Consider the following 14,262-nt stretch of genomic DNA (forward strand, 5'->3'; position numbering starts at 1 on the left):
ACATGCTGATGGAGAATTTAAAGCAATGATCATGTGGATACTCATTAGAATTGAGAAAAGAGTGGAAGACATCAGCGAGACCCTTAACACAGAGATAAGGAATAACATAGTAGAGATAAAGGGCTCAATAAATGAAACAAAAAACATGCCTAGTGGAATGAACAGCAGGTTGGAAGAAGCAGAGGAATGAATTAATGATCTAGAAGACAGAGTAATGGAAAGTAATCAAGCTAAACAAAAGAGAGTAAAAAGAATTATGCAAAATGAAAATAGACCTAGGGAATTCAGTGATTCCATCAAATGTAATAGTATTTGTATTATAGGAATCCCAAAGAAGAAGAGAGAAAAAGTGGGTAGAGAATTTATTTGAAGAAACAATAGCTGAAAATTTCTCTAATCTGGGGAAGGAAATAGATATCCAGATCCAGGAGGCACAGAGAACCCCCAACAAAATCAACAGAAAGATCCACACCAAGATATATTATAATTAAAATGGCAAGATATGGTGATAAATAAAAAAATACTGGAGCACCTGGGTGGCTCAGCTGGTTGAGCATACGACTCTTGGTTGGCTCAGGTCATGATCCCAAGGTTGTGGGATTGAGCCCTATGTCGGGTTCTGTGCTGACAGTGCAGAGCCTGCTTGGGATTCTCTTTCTCCCTCTCTCTCTGCGTCTCTCTCTCTCTCTCTCAAAATAAATAAGTTTTAAAAAAGCCACAAGACAAAAGAAGACAGTTACATACAAAGGAAACTCCATAAAGCTATCAGATATTTTTCAGCAGAAACTTTCCCAGCCAGAAAGGATATATTCAAAGTGCTTAATGAGAAAGACCTGCAGCCTAGAACACTCTACCCAGCAAGGCTATCATTCAGAATAGAAGGAGAGATAAAGAGCTTCCCAGACAAACAAAACTAAAGAAATTCATGACAACTAAACCAGCCCTGAAATAATTATTTAAGGGTAGTGTTCGAGTGAAAAGGAAAGACCAAAATGGCTTATAAAGATAGGAAACACAAGAGCAATAAAAATGAGTATTTCTGTAAAAACTCAGTCAAGGAACTCATAAAATAAAATGATATAAAATATGATACCATACACCTAAAATGTGGGGAGGAGAGGAATAAAGAATTTGTTCAAATTTAAACAAACATCAACTTAATATAGACTGCTATATGCAGAAGGGGTTATATACAAACCTAATGGTAACCACAAATCAAAACCACTAATAAATATGCACAGAATAAAAAGAAAAAAATTAAAATACATCACTGAAGAAAATCAGCAAACCATGAAAGAGAGAAAAACAAGAAAGGATCAGAGAAAATTTCCAGAAAGCACCACTACACAGGCAATAAAATGGCAATAATTACATATCTATCAATAATTACTTTGACTGTAAATGGACTAAATGGCCCAATCAAAAGACACAGGGTGACAGAATGGATAAGAAAACAAGACTTATCTATATGCTGCCTACAAGAGACTCATTTTAGACCTAACAACACCTGCAGATTGAAAGTGGGGGGATGGAGAAACATTTATCATCCAAATTCATGTCAAAAGAAAGCTAGAGTAGCAATACTTGTATCAGCAAAATAGACTTTAAAACAAAGACTGTAACAAGAGACAAAGAAGAACACTATATAATAACAAAGGGGACAATCCAACAAGAAGTTATAACAATTGTAAATATTTATACACCCGACTTGGAAGCACCCAGATACAAGCACCCAGATACATAAAATGGTTAATATAAATGTACAAGTAATAATGGATAATGATACAATAATAGTAGGGGACTTTAACACCCCACTTACATTAATGGACAGGTCATCTAAACAGAAAATCAACAAGGAAACAACGGCTCTGAATGACACACTGGAGCAGGTGAATTTAACAGATATATTGAGAACATTCCGTCCTAAATAAAACAGCAGAATATACAATCTTTTCAAGTGCAGATGGAACATTCTCCAGAATAGATCACATATTAAGGCACAAAAGAAGCCTCAAAAAATTTAAAAAGATCAAAGTCATACCATGCCTCTTTTCTGAGCCCAACACTATGAAACTAGATGTCAACCATAAGAAAAAATCTGGAAAGACCACAAATACATGGAGGTTAAATAACATACTACTAAACAGTAAATGGGTCAACCAGGAAATAAAAGAAATAAAGTACATGGAAACAAATGAAAACGAAAACACAACAGTTCACAACCTTTGGGATACAGCAGAAGTGGTTTTAGGAGGAAAGTTTATAGCAATACAGGCCTATCTCAAGAAGCAACAAAAATCTCAAATAAACAACCTAACCTTATACCTAAAAGAGCTAGAAAAAGAACATACAAAATCTAAAACCAGCAGAAGGAAGGAAATAATAAGGATTAGAACACAAATAAATGATATGTAAACAAAACAAAACAAAACCAATAAAGCATATTAATGACACTAGGAGCTGGTTCTTTGAAAAAAATCAATAAAATTGATAAAACTCCAGCCAGACTTATCAAGAAAAGAAAAGGGAAAGGATCCAAATAAATAAAATCACAAATGAAAGAGGAGAAATAACAACAAACACCACAGAAATACAATTGTAAGAGAATTTTAGAAAACTATATGCCAACAAATTAGACAACCTAGAAAGACATACCTACCAAAACAAAAATAGGAAGAAACAGAAAATTTGAACAGACTGATCATCAGCAAAGAAACTGAATCAACAATCAAAAAACTTCCAACAAACAAAAGTTCAGGACCAGGTGAATTCTACTAAACATTTAAAAAGGAATTAAGGGTGCCTGGGTGGCTCAGTCGGTTAAGCGTCCGACTTCGGCTCAGGTCACAATCTCACAGTTCGTGAGTTTGAGCCCCATGTCGGGCTCTGGGCTGACAGCTCGGAGCCTGGAGCCTGCTTCACATTCTGTGTCTCCCTCTCTCTCTGCCCCTTCCCTGCTCATGCTGTGTCTCTGTCTCAAAAATAAATAAACATTAAAAAAAAAAAATTTTTTTTAAATAAATAAATAAATAAAATAAAAATAAAAAGGAGTTAATATCTCTTCTTCTCAAACTATTCAAAAAAATTGAAAAGGAAGGAAAACTAAATTCATTCTTTGAGGCCAGCATTACCCTGATATCAAAACCATATAAAGACACCACAAAAAGAGAACTGCAGGCCAATATGTGTGATCAACACAGATGCAAAAATCCTCAATAAAATGTTAGCAAATTGAATCCAATAATACATTTAAAAAAACAATCATATACCATGATTAAGTGGGATTTATTCCTGGGCTGCAATACTTGCAAATCAATCAATGTGACATAGCACATCAGTAAGAGAAAGGGTAAGAACCATGTGATCATTCCAACAGATGCAGAAAAAAAAAAAATTGACAACGTGCAACATTCATTCATGTTAAAAACCCTCAACAAGGTAGGTTTAGAGGGAACATAACTCAAAATAATAAAGATCGTATATGCAAAACTGACAGCTAACATCCTCCTCAATGGGGATCAACTGAGAGCCTTTTCCCTAAGGTCAGGAACAAGACAAGGATGTTTACTCTCACTACTTTTATTCAACATAATACTAGAAGTCCTAGCCACAGCAATCACACAACAAAAAGAAATAAAAGGCATTCAAATCAGTAAGTAAGAAGTTAAGACTTTCACTATTTGCAGAAGACATGACACTATATATAGAAGACCCAAAGGACTCCACCAACAAACTGCTAGAACTGATAAATGAATTCAGTAAAGTCACAAGACATAAAATCAATCTACAGATATCTGTTGCAATTCTATACACCAATAATGAAGCAGCACCAAGAGCAATTAAGGAAACAATTCCATTTACAATTGCACCAAAAATAATAAGATACCTATGAATAAACCTATCCAAAGGGGTGAAAGACCTGTACTCTAAAAACCATAAAACACTGATGCATGAAATTAAAGATGACACAAAGAAATGGAAAGACATGCCATGCTTATGGATTGGAAGAACAAATATTGTTTAAATGTCTGTATCACCCAAGGCAACCTACACATTTAATGTAGTCTCTGTCAAAATACCAATAGCATTTTTCACAGAACTACAACAAATAATCTTAAAATCTGTTTCGAACCACAAAGGACCCCGAACAGCCAAAACAATCTTGAAAAAGCCAAGCCAAGCCACAGGCATTATAATTCTAGACTTCACGTTATTTTACAAAGCTGTAGTAATCAAAACCGTATAGTACTGGCACAACAATAGACACATAGATCAACTGAACAGAATAGAAAATCTAGAAATGAACCCATAATTATACGGTCAATTAATCTTTGACAATGCAGGAAAGAATATCCAGTGGGAAAAAGATAGTCTCTTCAACAAATGGTTTTGGGGAAACTAGACAGCATGCCAGAGGAAGACACTGGACCATTTCTTACACCATACACAAAACTAAATTCAAAATGGATTAGAGACTTAAATATGAAACCTGAAACCATAAAAATCCTAGAAGAGAGTACAGGCTGTAATTTCTCTGATGTTGGCCATAGCAACTTTTTTCTAGATGGGTCCCCTGAGGCAAGGGAAACAAAAACAAAAATAAACTAGAGGGACTACATCAAAATAAAAAGCTTCAGCACAGCAAAGGAAACAATCAACAAAATTAAAAGGGAATCTACATGGTGGGAGAAGGTTTTTGCAAATGACATATCTGACTAAAGGGTTAGTATCTAAAATACATAAAGAAATTATAAAAGTCAACACCCCCCAAAAAGCAAATAATCCAATTAAAAAATGAGCAAAAGACATGAACAGACATTTCTCTAAATAAGACGTACAGATGGCCAATCTATATGAAAAGATGCTCATCACTTATCATCAGGGAAATGCAAATCAAAGCTACACTGAGATATCATCTCACACCTATCAGAATGGCTAAAACCACAACACAAGAAACAACAGGTGTTGGTGAGCATGCAGAGAAAAAGGAACCCTCTTGCACTGCTGGTGGGAATGCAAACTAGTGCAGTTACTCTGGAAAACAATATGGAAGTTCTTCAAAAATAGAACTACCCTATGATCCAGCAATTGCACTCCTGGGTATTTACCCAAAAAATATAAAAACACTAATTCAAAGGGATACATGTACCTCTATGTTTATAGCAGCATTATTTATGATAGCCAAACTATGGAAGCAGTCCAATGTCCATCAAGTGATGAATGGATAAAGAGGTGGTATACATATACAATGGAATATTACTCAGCCATAAAATAGAATAAAATCTTGCCATTTGCAACAACATGGATGGAGATAGAGAGCACAATGCTAAATAAGTGAAATAAGTCAGTTGGAGAGAAACAAATACTATATGATTTCACTCAGATGTGGAATTTAAGAAACAAAACAAACAAGGAAGGGAAAAGAGAGAGAGACACACACACAAACCAAGAAACAGACTCTTAATTATAGAGAACAAACTGATGGTTATCAGAGGGGAGGTGGGTGGGTGGGGATGGGTAAAATAGGTGATGAGCACTGCGGGATTAAAATAAAAACTTACAAAAAAAAAAAAAAAGAAAAAGATAAGGAGCCATTTAGTTTACCTTTGGTTTTTGGGGCAGGGATTAGGATTACATGGATCCTTTGAGATGCACGATCCAAACTCAAACTGATGGTCTTGGAGGCCCACACAGCGAGCAATGCAGGCACTGGGGTAAGTGCGTCCATTCTGCCCACACACGGGGACAAACTGATCTGCACAGTTACAGGGCAGACCTGTGGAGAGGATACAGACTCACTGATGGGCACTTGTACATTCCCTTGCCCCTCATATTTCCTAATTAACATGGAGGTTTCAAGTTAAAACAGAATTGTGAATTGAGTCAGGAAAAAGCATCACTCCAATCCCTGACTGTTTTTACAGGTGGTGAGGCTCTGAAAAGCCATTTGTCTGCATAATGGCTTTCCTTTGTTCCATTTATTACCACCTAATTGAGGGTTTCCTGGCCTTGATCCCAGGGGTAGAAACCCATGTAAAAAAAGCTATAGGTAGGAGAAGAATGCTCCTCTCAATTTAGTATGTATAAAGTACGGCTTGCGGGATCTCTGGAATGTTAAAGGGTAATACCAAAAGAACAGGAAGGTAACTTGGGAAATTACTTAAATTTTGAGACTTAAAAATTTTTATGAGTAATCAATCAAGAATAGTACTTTCTTAACATTCCTATGCTTTATGCTGCTGGGATTATGCTCCAGTAAGTAAAAAGGCTACTGAGAAGCGATGCTTTTTTCTTGAGAGACAGCTATAGTTGTCAACAGCAACAGCACAGTCTCTGGGTATCTATTGGTAGATGCTTTTCTCCAGATCTGGAATACCTTTGATTCCAGGTAAAGAGAAACCAGGTAGCCTCCTTTACCCCATTTCATGCCATTGCAGCAGCAAGTTGATTCTTCTTTCCCTGAACTTAGTTACACGTGGAGTGGGGTGGGAGGAGGATAGATTAGGGAAAAAGGAAATCAGAAGTAAGAAGTGAACAGCAGGCTGCTGGGGAAGTAAAGGCAGGACTAACTCCACCCCACCCTCTCTCCACCTTGAGTGTCAATCTTGATGCTTTAATGTCATCATTGTTATTCTTATTATTATCCTCTATCTGCTCTGCTTTGATGAGAGCAGTTCATTCTGCTTAGAGAGACCATAAAACCATGTGGGAATGAAGAGTGAACTAAAGACTTACACAGAAGACTACTTACTTATTTATATCTAAATGTTTTTGGAAGATGAACTTTACAACTAGCAGGACCCTTTTCCCTGTAGTGCACAGTCCCTCATGTTCTGGAGTAAATTAAGTTAGTGACTGTTTAGCTAGCAGATTCTAAGGAGATTTTACTGGCCACAAAGTGTACCACATTTCTTGGGACTCAGATATTGTCCCAGCCCAACAAGACGTTCATAAAAATGCTTAAGTCTCAAAATTACAATAATTTGCAAGTTACTTTCTTGTTCTTCCTCTTCCCTAATGAGATGAGAGTGGAAGGAGCCTACATGAAGAGTTTACAATCTTTCTTTGTCTTGTTTTCGGTATTAATTACCCTTTGACAGACTTCAAACATCTAAATTCTAGATTAAAAAGAAAAACTTTTTTAATGTTTTTATTTATTTTTGAGACAGAGAGACAGAGCATGAACAGGGAAGGGGCAGAGAGAAAGGGAGACACAGAATCTGAAGCAGGCTCCAGGCTCTGAGCTGTCAGCACAGAGCCCAACATGGGGCTCCAAGCCACAGAGCGTGAGATCGTGACCTGAGCTGAAGTCAGACGCTCAACCGACTGAGCCACCCAGGCATGCCATAATTCTAGATTTTATACACTACATTGGAAGGAGGATTCTTCTTTTTCTACCTATAGCTTTATGGGGGTCTCTACCGAATGAACCAGTAAGCTAAGGCAGTTCAGGGAAGAAGGTGATGAGAAAAACATTAGAACAGAAATAAACTTAGAAAATACATGGACATTTTATAACATAATGGTAGAGGCATTACTCCTGAAATCATTGTTGCATCATGTGCCAACTAACTTGAATATAAATTAAGCAATAAACAAATTAACTAATTTTAAAAAATTAGCAGTAAAACACACACACACACACACACACACACACACACACACACACACAATGGTAGGGGGAGATGAGGTATTTTGGCAGGTAGAAAAGTCCCATTTAACCAAAACCATCCCAATCATGGACCCTGTTCATTTTGACTCATAGAATTCAAGAATATTAGAGCTGGAAGGGTCCTAAGAAAACATTTAGTTTAATGCCTTCAGTTCATAGAGGAGGAAACAGATCCAGAGAGGAAAAGTACCTTGCTCTTGGATTATGTATTTATCTTACTAGGTACATCTGTGGTTATGGCAAGACCATCAAAGCTGCCTTGAAGGGAAACGGGTACAAAGAGATGATGGCTGCTGGGGATAGGTTCTGGGTGACCATGGTTACCTGTGAAGGTGCGACGGTCATCTTCTGAACTGTGCTCACTGAGGCACAGGCGGGTAGAACACACCAAATTGCCAGCAAAACAAGAACAGATATTGCAGTCAATGTTAAAGGATGTCCCATGACCTGAGAAAAAGAGACATAAAATGTTGATCTATTTCATGCATTTATAAATAAATCATAAATTAAAAATGTAATAGTTTAAATTTTTTTTTTTAACATTTATTTTTGAGACAGAGAGAGACAGAGCATGAACCGGTGAGGGTCAGAGAGAGGGAGACACAGAATATGAAACAGGCTCCAGGCTCTGAGCTGTCAGCACAGAGCCCGAAGCGGGGCTCGAACTCACGGACTGTGAGATCATGACCTGAGCCGAAGTCAGCCGCTTAACTGACTGAGCCACCCAGGCGCCCCTAAATAAAAATTTAAAACAAATTCTTGAAAGATCACTTCTGAATATACAAACAGGGGAGTTAAATCTGTAATATTTATATTTTAATATTTAACTCCCACCATATCCCTCCAAACCCCTAATGTGCTAGTCTAACTAGACGGCTCCCTATTCTCTGAGAATGCTTTTGGCTGTCCCTTCTGCCTCAAATGGTCCTCTCCTCCTTCTGGAACTTTGCTCAACTTTCCCGAACCAGCCCTGATGCCATCTTTGAATCAAAGACTCTCCTGATGCCCTGGCAGGAGTGACTAGGTCCTTGAAGAGCACCACTTGGTTTGCTCCCTTCTGTGGATCACATTCTCCCTCATCTGATCATGTACGGTATGACCTCAGTCCCTCATGCAATTTTAGCCCCAAAAGGCACTAGTATGTTCTTCTGTAAAAAATATGCATTTAATCAGTGGAAATCTATGGAAGGAATGTTTACCCTCAGAAACATTCTGTGATACAAAGTACCTACCCTACACTTTGGCTAAGTAGAATATGGATTAAAAAATGAATACTTGGGGGTGCCTGGGTCGATTAAGTGTCCAACTCTTGATCTTGGCTCAGGTCACGATCTCATGGTTTGTGAGATCGAGTCCAAGTCAGGCTCTGCGCTGACAACATAGAGTCTGCTTGGGATTCTCATTCTCCCTTTCTTTCTGCCCCTACCCCACTCACTCTCTCTCTCTCTCTCTCTCTCAAAAAAATAAAGTTAAAAAAAAAAGAATACCTGACTTGTTCTAGGGCAGACACTTGCAGTCCCTTTTTAGCCCAAAGCACCGTTCTAATAAGATCTCATGCAGAAGAGTAAAACCAGGAGTTATATAAAAGCTGAACTACTCTGATCGATGGGGATGGGGGTGGAGATAGGGATGAGGGTAGCAGAGTGAACAGCTGTGGGGGAGTACATTCTCAAAAGTAGCATTTTTTTACCCCACAATTTTTAAGGTCATATATCAGTCGTTAGGGCTATCAGCAAAAGATGATTAAAGTAGCAGTGAGAAAGCAAGACCCTCAGACTTTTAGAGAGGGCATCAAAGGGTGTTTTTTTTTTTTTTTCTTCCAAGACTTTATTTATTTATTTGGAGCAAGCGTTAGGGAGGGGCAGATGAGGAGGGAGACAGAGGAGAGAGAGAATCTTAAGCAGTCTCCATGCCCAGTGTGGAGCCCAACGCGGGCTGGATCTCATGACTGTGAGGTCAGGACCTGAGCCGAAATCGAGAGTTGGACACTTAAGGGGCGCCTGGGTGCCTCAGGCGGTTAAGCATCCAACTTCGGCTCGGGTTATGATCTCATCGTTCCCAAGTTCTAGCCCTGCATTGGGCTCTGTGCTGACAGCTCAGAGCCTGGAACCTGTTTCGGATTCTGTGTTTCCCTCTCTGTCTCTGCCCCTCCCCTACTTGTGCTCTGTCTCTCTCTCTCTCTCAAAAATAAATAAACATAAAAAAAAAAGAGTTGGACACTTATGGCTGAGCTACCCAGGTGCCCCCAAGATCTTACTTAAATTCAAGTTAGTTAACATACAGTGTAGTGTTTGTTTCAGGAGTAGAATTTAGTGACTCATCACTTACATATAACACCCAGTGTTTGCCACAACAAGTGCCCTCCTTAATGCCCATCACCCATTTAGCCCACCTCCCACCCATCTCCCTCCAGCAACCCTCAGTTTGTTCTCTATTGTTAAGAGTCTCTTATGGTTTGTCTCTCTCTGTTTTTATTTTATTTTTCCTTCCCCTATGTTCATCTCTTTGGTTTCTAAAATTCCACATATGAATGACCTCATGGTATTTCTTTCTCTGATTGGCTTATTTCACAGCATAATATGCTCTAGTTCCATCCCCATCATTGCAAATGGAAAGACTCCAATCTTTTTGATGGCTGAGTAATATTCCATTGTATGTATATAAAAGGGTGGCACTTCATAACGTGCTCTCTCCCAATGCTTAGTCAACAGTGTAGTTTCCATCCTCCAGTTCGCTTTCCATAACGTCAAACTCTGACTTTTACTTCCGCTAAAGACACACACTTGAGGAGAAGGAGCACACCTGTGTCCTTGCCTGTGGAGTACACGGGCTCTAGAGTCAGATAGGCCTGGGACTGAATTCTGTTTTGTCACTGACTAGCTGGGTGATCTCTCTGAGCATCAGCTTCTTCATAAGAGTACTGAAATCAAAGAGCAATTGGGAGGCTCACATGAGATAACACAGGCCAAGACTTAGGATAGTGCTTGGCACACAACTAAAAGCTCAGTAAGTACTAATTAATTATTATTAGTCATTAGTCTCTTCGTGAGGAGGCTCCTAAGAGGGTTCCTTAGAAGTCCTAGTGTCCTATAGAGTACAGTTTGAAAAATACTGCCCTGGAGATCTGATGTGTAGACCTTACTCTTTGGTGGGAATCTATCCAATCCAATGTCCATCCTACAAAATTAAGATAAATAATCTCATATTAAAAACAAAAGGCAAATAAATACAGTCCAAGACTCACTTTTTCTTTTTCCTCCAACAATACATGACTTCTGGAGATCTATACAGTGCATCTCCATACAGTTTTCCAAGAGTCCACTTTGTCCACATGAGCAAATTTTGTAACAACCAACTTCCCCTGCAGATGATGGCACCTGGATTAGTGTCCCTTGACGGACGATGAAATCAGAGGCTTCTCCCAATTTGCAACCTATACAAACAAAAATTAGCTGAGAGAGATGGCATTGTTCAATGTCATTGTTTTATGATATTACATATACTTTATACAAGTCTTATAGGTACTGTGTGGCTATTAAAGATTATGTAATAGAAATTCCACTAAGTTAAAGAATTGGTTTGGTTTACTGACCAAAACATATCCTCTCAAATGAAAAATTCCATGTTCCATGAGAAGGTGCTGATTAAGGACCTATACTCCAAAGGTAGCTATAGTTTAGTACAAAAATGCCATAAGATACGTACTTTTTTATTGCTTTGGGCTTATCGAAGATATTTAAAAATCACAGATACTTTAAGAATGGACTATGGAAATGTACAATATTTTTAGAATATTCTTCTTGGTCAGGAAAACTTTTAGCGATGGAATACCAGCATACCTTAAAGTCAATGAAAAGTTGAATACTTGATTGGGCTTAAGGAAACCCATACATTTCCAATTTTAACAAGATTTATCATGACTGTATTACTGATATATTCTGGTATTACACAAATATTATAGATGATCCTTTGAGACATCAGGCTTATTTAATTCAATATTCCTTTTAACTTCACAGAAATTTTTAAATGGTGATTTTAACATGATAAACATTTTCAATTGGGAAATAGATAAAAGGCAGCAAAATATTGCCACGACTGTACTCTAAAGGGATGCCCAAAGAGATAAAGACTATCAAAATTATTCTATAGGATAAACATTTTTTATTCAAGAGGCCTCCGGCATTTCAAAAAAAAAATCAGTCTTAAAATCATATGCATCTTGGGGCACCTGGGTGGCTCAGTTGGTTAAGTGTCCCACTCTTGATCTCGGCTCAGGTCATGATCTCACGGGTTTGTAAGATTGAACCCTACATTAGGCTCTGTGCTGACAGTGCAGAGCCTGCTTGGGGTTCTCTCTCACCCTCTCTCTGCCTCTCCCCCCTTCAAAATAAATAAATAAACTTAAAAAAATCATATGCATCTCAATAAAACATCAAGCTTTACAGAGATAACTGTACATCCCAATGAGTATGCCATTTCTCCTTATAACTAAAGCAAAGCAAAGACAAAATGACAACGCGCAGTACATTTTCTCAAATGTTACAACATGGCAGAGAATTTATAAAAACTGGCTCAAGGTTTTTTATTCTTTTGTTTCCAAGAACCCTATAACTCATTATGAGAGTCAGTTCACAATCTAAATGATAATTGAAAATTACATTTGTATTTGTCTTCTCCTGCCTATGTAACTAACGTGTTTATTGGGAAAACCTCAAATGTTATAGAAAAACATAATTTTGAAAATAAAGTCAATTGCAACCTCACTCCAAAGATAATGCCTATACAGAAACACCAGCAGCACAAATCCATACCCACCCTACACTCACACCCATCTACCTCTTACCTTGAACACAAGAGTATGGAAGGCAGGGATCTCCAGATGGACACCCCTTCCGGTTTACCTCACATAGCTCATTAGCAGGGCAAGGATTTGGGTTACAGGGATGAGTGACCTCTTCTATAATGTTACCCAAAGTACTAGGCCCTGAAAAACCAAACACAGATCAGTTTAACCAACCCCAAAAGGTAACAGAGGTCTGTAAATTATCTGAATTAACTATGACTTTAATAAATGGAGAGCTCATGAGCATAAAGTGAGGCCTGATTCTAATAAACTATTAAAACACACAGATTCTCTGATAATTTGTGAATTTAGCATAAACATACATACATTCATTCACTTGTTTATTTATTGGGTACCTACAATATGCTGGACAAGATTCTAAACACTTGTGCACATGTGTTTTCGTGCGTATAAATAAAAAAGGCACCTACTGATAGGTAATAAGTTGTATAAAGGGATGGAAAATGACTGGTATACTTTGGGTAAGGTGTTCAAACAGGTGCTTATGCCTAAGAGGAATAACTTGGCACATTTTACCATAAACTATAATAACTCACCATGGTAAGATAGATGCTGTACCATGATTATATTTGTTAACTTGTGAAATAATGACTAAGGAAGAGTCTCATGTAATATTTAAAGAGAGTACTAAAACTTAAAAAAAAAAAACCCATTTCTTTAACCTTTTTCCTTCTGCACATATATTTCACTGCTCTAATAAGGTCTAGGCTTGTGGAGGTATTAGTTTTGCTTACTTGATTTTAGGCCAGACTCAGACTGTTAGCTAATGAAGGTATCAGGGTTCTTGGAATTCATCACATCCAGCCCAATCCTTTTATAAACAGCAAAGCTGAGGCTGAAAGAAGTGATCTGTTCGAAGTCACAGAGGTCTAGATTCTGGCCAAGGCTCTCTTTTTCGCTATACTGGTCATGAAGGCTGAGGGACATAGTTTATTGGCTTTAGGAAAGTGTGGCTGATATCATTAGCTGCAAATCTAACAGATTTGGATACTCTTTTCTTCCTGCTCACTAATAATAGAATTCCAGTTTTGCTTAGCATGACAATGGGCCCACAGCTAAAAAGATCATCTTTCTCAGTTTCCCTTACAGCGAGGGTGGTTTTCCCTTACACTAGGATATGGTGGCTAGAGTTCCAGGAGTCATGTTGTGACGATAAAGTACCTGAAGTAACCTTGATGATGGAAACCAAGCACTAACGAAGGCACGGAAAGCAAAAGAGCCTGGACTCTGGATGGTGGAGCCACTATAACAGCCTTGGACTACTTATTTCTGGGTTTTCTTTTACTTCTACCTGTTTTTCTGTTATTTGCGGTAGAACTTAGTCCTATCTGACACAGGAAAACAAAAAAATTAGGAGCTGGATCCAAGTCTGCCTTTCCAGCCAGCTCGGGACACGAATGCCCCCTGGCGGCAGCACAGACACTTTCCTTACCCTGACTATCGCATTTGGTGTGTTTATGGGTTCTACTCATCATCCCTCTGGTTTCCATGACACATGGTCACCTCCTGCCAAGAAGCTCAGCACCATGACCCCTCAATGAGATACCAACTTATTCTTCTAGCTCTTGGCTTGGCTCTTGGCAGGAGTATTTCGGCATAGACAAAGTTCCACCTTTATGTACTAACCCAGACCATCGTTTCTTACTCCCTATTTGGTGGGTCAGTCTCAGCCAATGCCTGGCTCTGGTCCACTAATATTCTGATGACAAAAAGCTGAAGACTCCCT

At 38.3% G+C, this 14,262-nt stretch overlaps 1 protein-coding gene across 4 annotated transcripts in view; it reads right to left on the bottom strand.

Moving 5' to 3' along the window:
• Nucleotides 1–14,262, bottom strand: part of RECK (reversion inducing cysteine rich protein with kazal motifs) — an 85,877-nt gene that overhangs the window by 22,270 nt on the left and 49,345 nt on the right. For all 4 annotated transcript variants that reach the window (XM_053204929.1, XM_027039432.2, XM_027039433.2 and 1 more), the window contains 4 exons: nucleotides 12,516–12,656; nucleotides 10,917–11,105; nucleotides 7,997–8,119; nucleotides 5,605–5,776 (listed from right to left, as the gene is read on the bottom strand). In XM_053204929.1, the coding sequence (XP_053060904.1) occupies nucleotides 5,605–5,776; nucleotides 7,997–8,119; nucleotides 10,917–11,105; nucleotides 12,516–12,656 (625 nt within the window). The remainder of the gene's footprint in view (nucleotides 1–5,604; nucleotides 5,777–7,996; nucleotides 8,120–10,916; nucleotides 11,106–12,515; nucleotides 12,657–14,262) is intronic.

Source organism: Acinonyx jubatus, chromosome D4 (genome assembly GCF_027475565.1).
Source record: "Acinonyx jubatus isolate Ajub_Pintada_27869175 chromosome D4, VMU_Ajub_asm_v1.0, whole genome shotgun sequence".
Classification (NCBI taxonomy): domain Eukaryota; kingdom Metazoa; phylum Chordata; class Mammalia; order Carnivora; family Felidae; genus Acinonyx; species Acinonyx jubatus.